This window comes from Aureococcus anophagefferens (assembly GCF_000186865.1).
Source record: "Aureococcus anophagefferens unplaced genomic scaffold AURANscaffold_1816, whole genome shotgun sequence".
Classification (NCBI taxonomy): Eukaryota; class Pelagophyceae; order Pelagomonadales; family Pelagomonadaceae; genus Aureococcus; species Aureococcus anophagefferens.
Window position 1 is genome coordinate 1 of NW_008706554.1, and position 1,183 is coordinate 1,183.

Consider the following 1,183-nt stretch of genomic DNA (forward strand, 5'->3'; position numbering starts at 1 on the left):
GGAGGTCCTTGGCGAAGGCCGGGTCGAACCTGAAGCCCGTCGCCGCGTAGAGCTTGTCGCAGTCGACGGTCGTGCCCTTGTCCGTCGTGATCTTGCCGTCCGCGGGCTCGGTCGTGATCCGGCCCGCGCCCTCCTTGACGACCACGCCGAGCTTCTCGAGGGCCTTGGCGCGCCGCGCGGCCTGGGCGCGCGTGATGCTCGGGCAGAGCTCGTTGCCGATCAGGGTCACGTTCTTGTCCGGGTACGCGGCCTTGATCTCGCCCGCGATCTCGCACCCCACCAACCCCGCGCCCGCGACGACGACGTTGCTGCACCCCTCCAAGGCCTCGTGTTCGGCTTCGAAGCCGGCCTTGCGCGCGGCCGCCGTCAGCTCGTCGGGGCGCGCCGTCCAGATGGCGCCGGCGCCGTACGAGCCGCCGGTCGCGACGACGCAGTAGTCGAAGGGCACGACGTCGCCGCCGGCCAGGGTCGCGGACTCCTTCGTCAGCGTCTCGACCTTGCCCTGCTTGAACGTCGCGCCGAGGTGGTCGCAGATGCCCTCGAGGGGCATGCCGAACTGCTGCGCCTCGAACTGCGACGGGTCCACGAGGCACCGCGGCGACGCGAGGCAGTAGTCCCAGTAGTCCTGGGCGTCGACCAGCGTCACGTCCAAGAGCTTCGTGCCGCCGTCAGGGCCACACAAGGGCGAGGGGCCGACCCGAGAACCCGCGAAACCCTCGGGAGGGTAAGGGTGAGGGGCCGCCAAATTCCCAGAACCCTTGGCTCGGGTACGGGTGCGGGTACCGACGAAAAGCCACGGGTGCGAGGGACGCCCCTTACCCTCGAGGGTGTCCCGCGCCTGGCCGACCTCCTGATTTCCGTTCGAGGGCGTGTAATGCAGCTGCCAGGTTGTCGGGTCGATCCAAAAGCAGCTTAATTTGCGCGTCCGAATCCAAATTCGGCGGTTTCCATATATTTTTTTTTTAAATTAGAGGATTTTGGTAGGGTGCCACCCGCGGGTAAGGGTAAGGGTGCCCAAATTCCCAGGACCCGTGATAACGGGTGCGGGTAAGGGTTTCGGACCGGAGGGTGAGGGTAAAGGTGCGGGGCTCCGTCGGCCAAGAACCCTGACCCGCACCCGTCGGCCCCTTGTGTGGCCCTGGCCGCCGTTCTTCGTCAGGCACCGCAGGGTGACGAGCCCGCC

General features: G+C 67.2%; 1 protein-coding gene across 1 annotated transcript; it reads right to left on the reverse strand.

Annotated features, from left to right (window-relative positions):
- AURANDRAFT_72905 (hypothetical protein) lies at nt 1–735 on the reverse strand (the record flags this gene model as incomplete). The annotated part of the gene is made up of 1 exon (XM_009045217.1): nt 1–735. A coding segment is annotated over one exon (550 nt), but the record flags the coding sequence as incomplete, so codon positions are not given.
- Between the last annotated feature and the right edge of the window lie 448 nt (nt 736–1,183).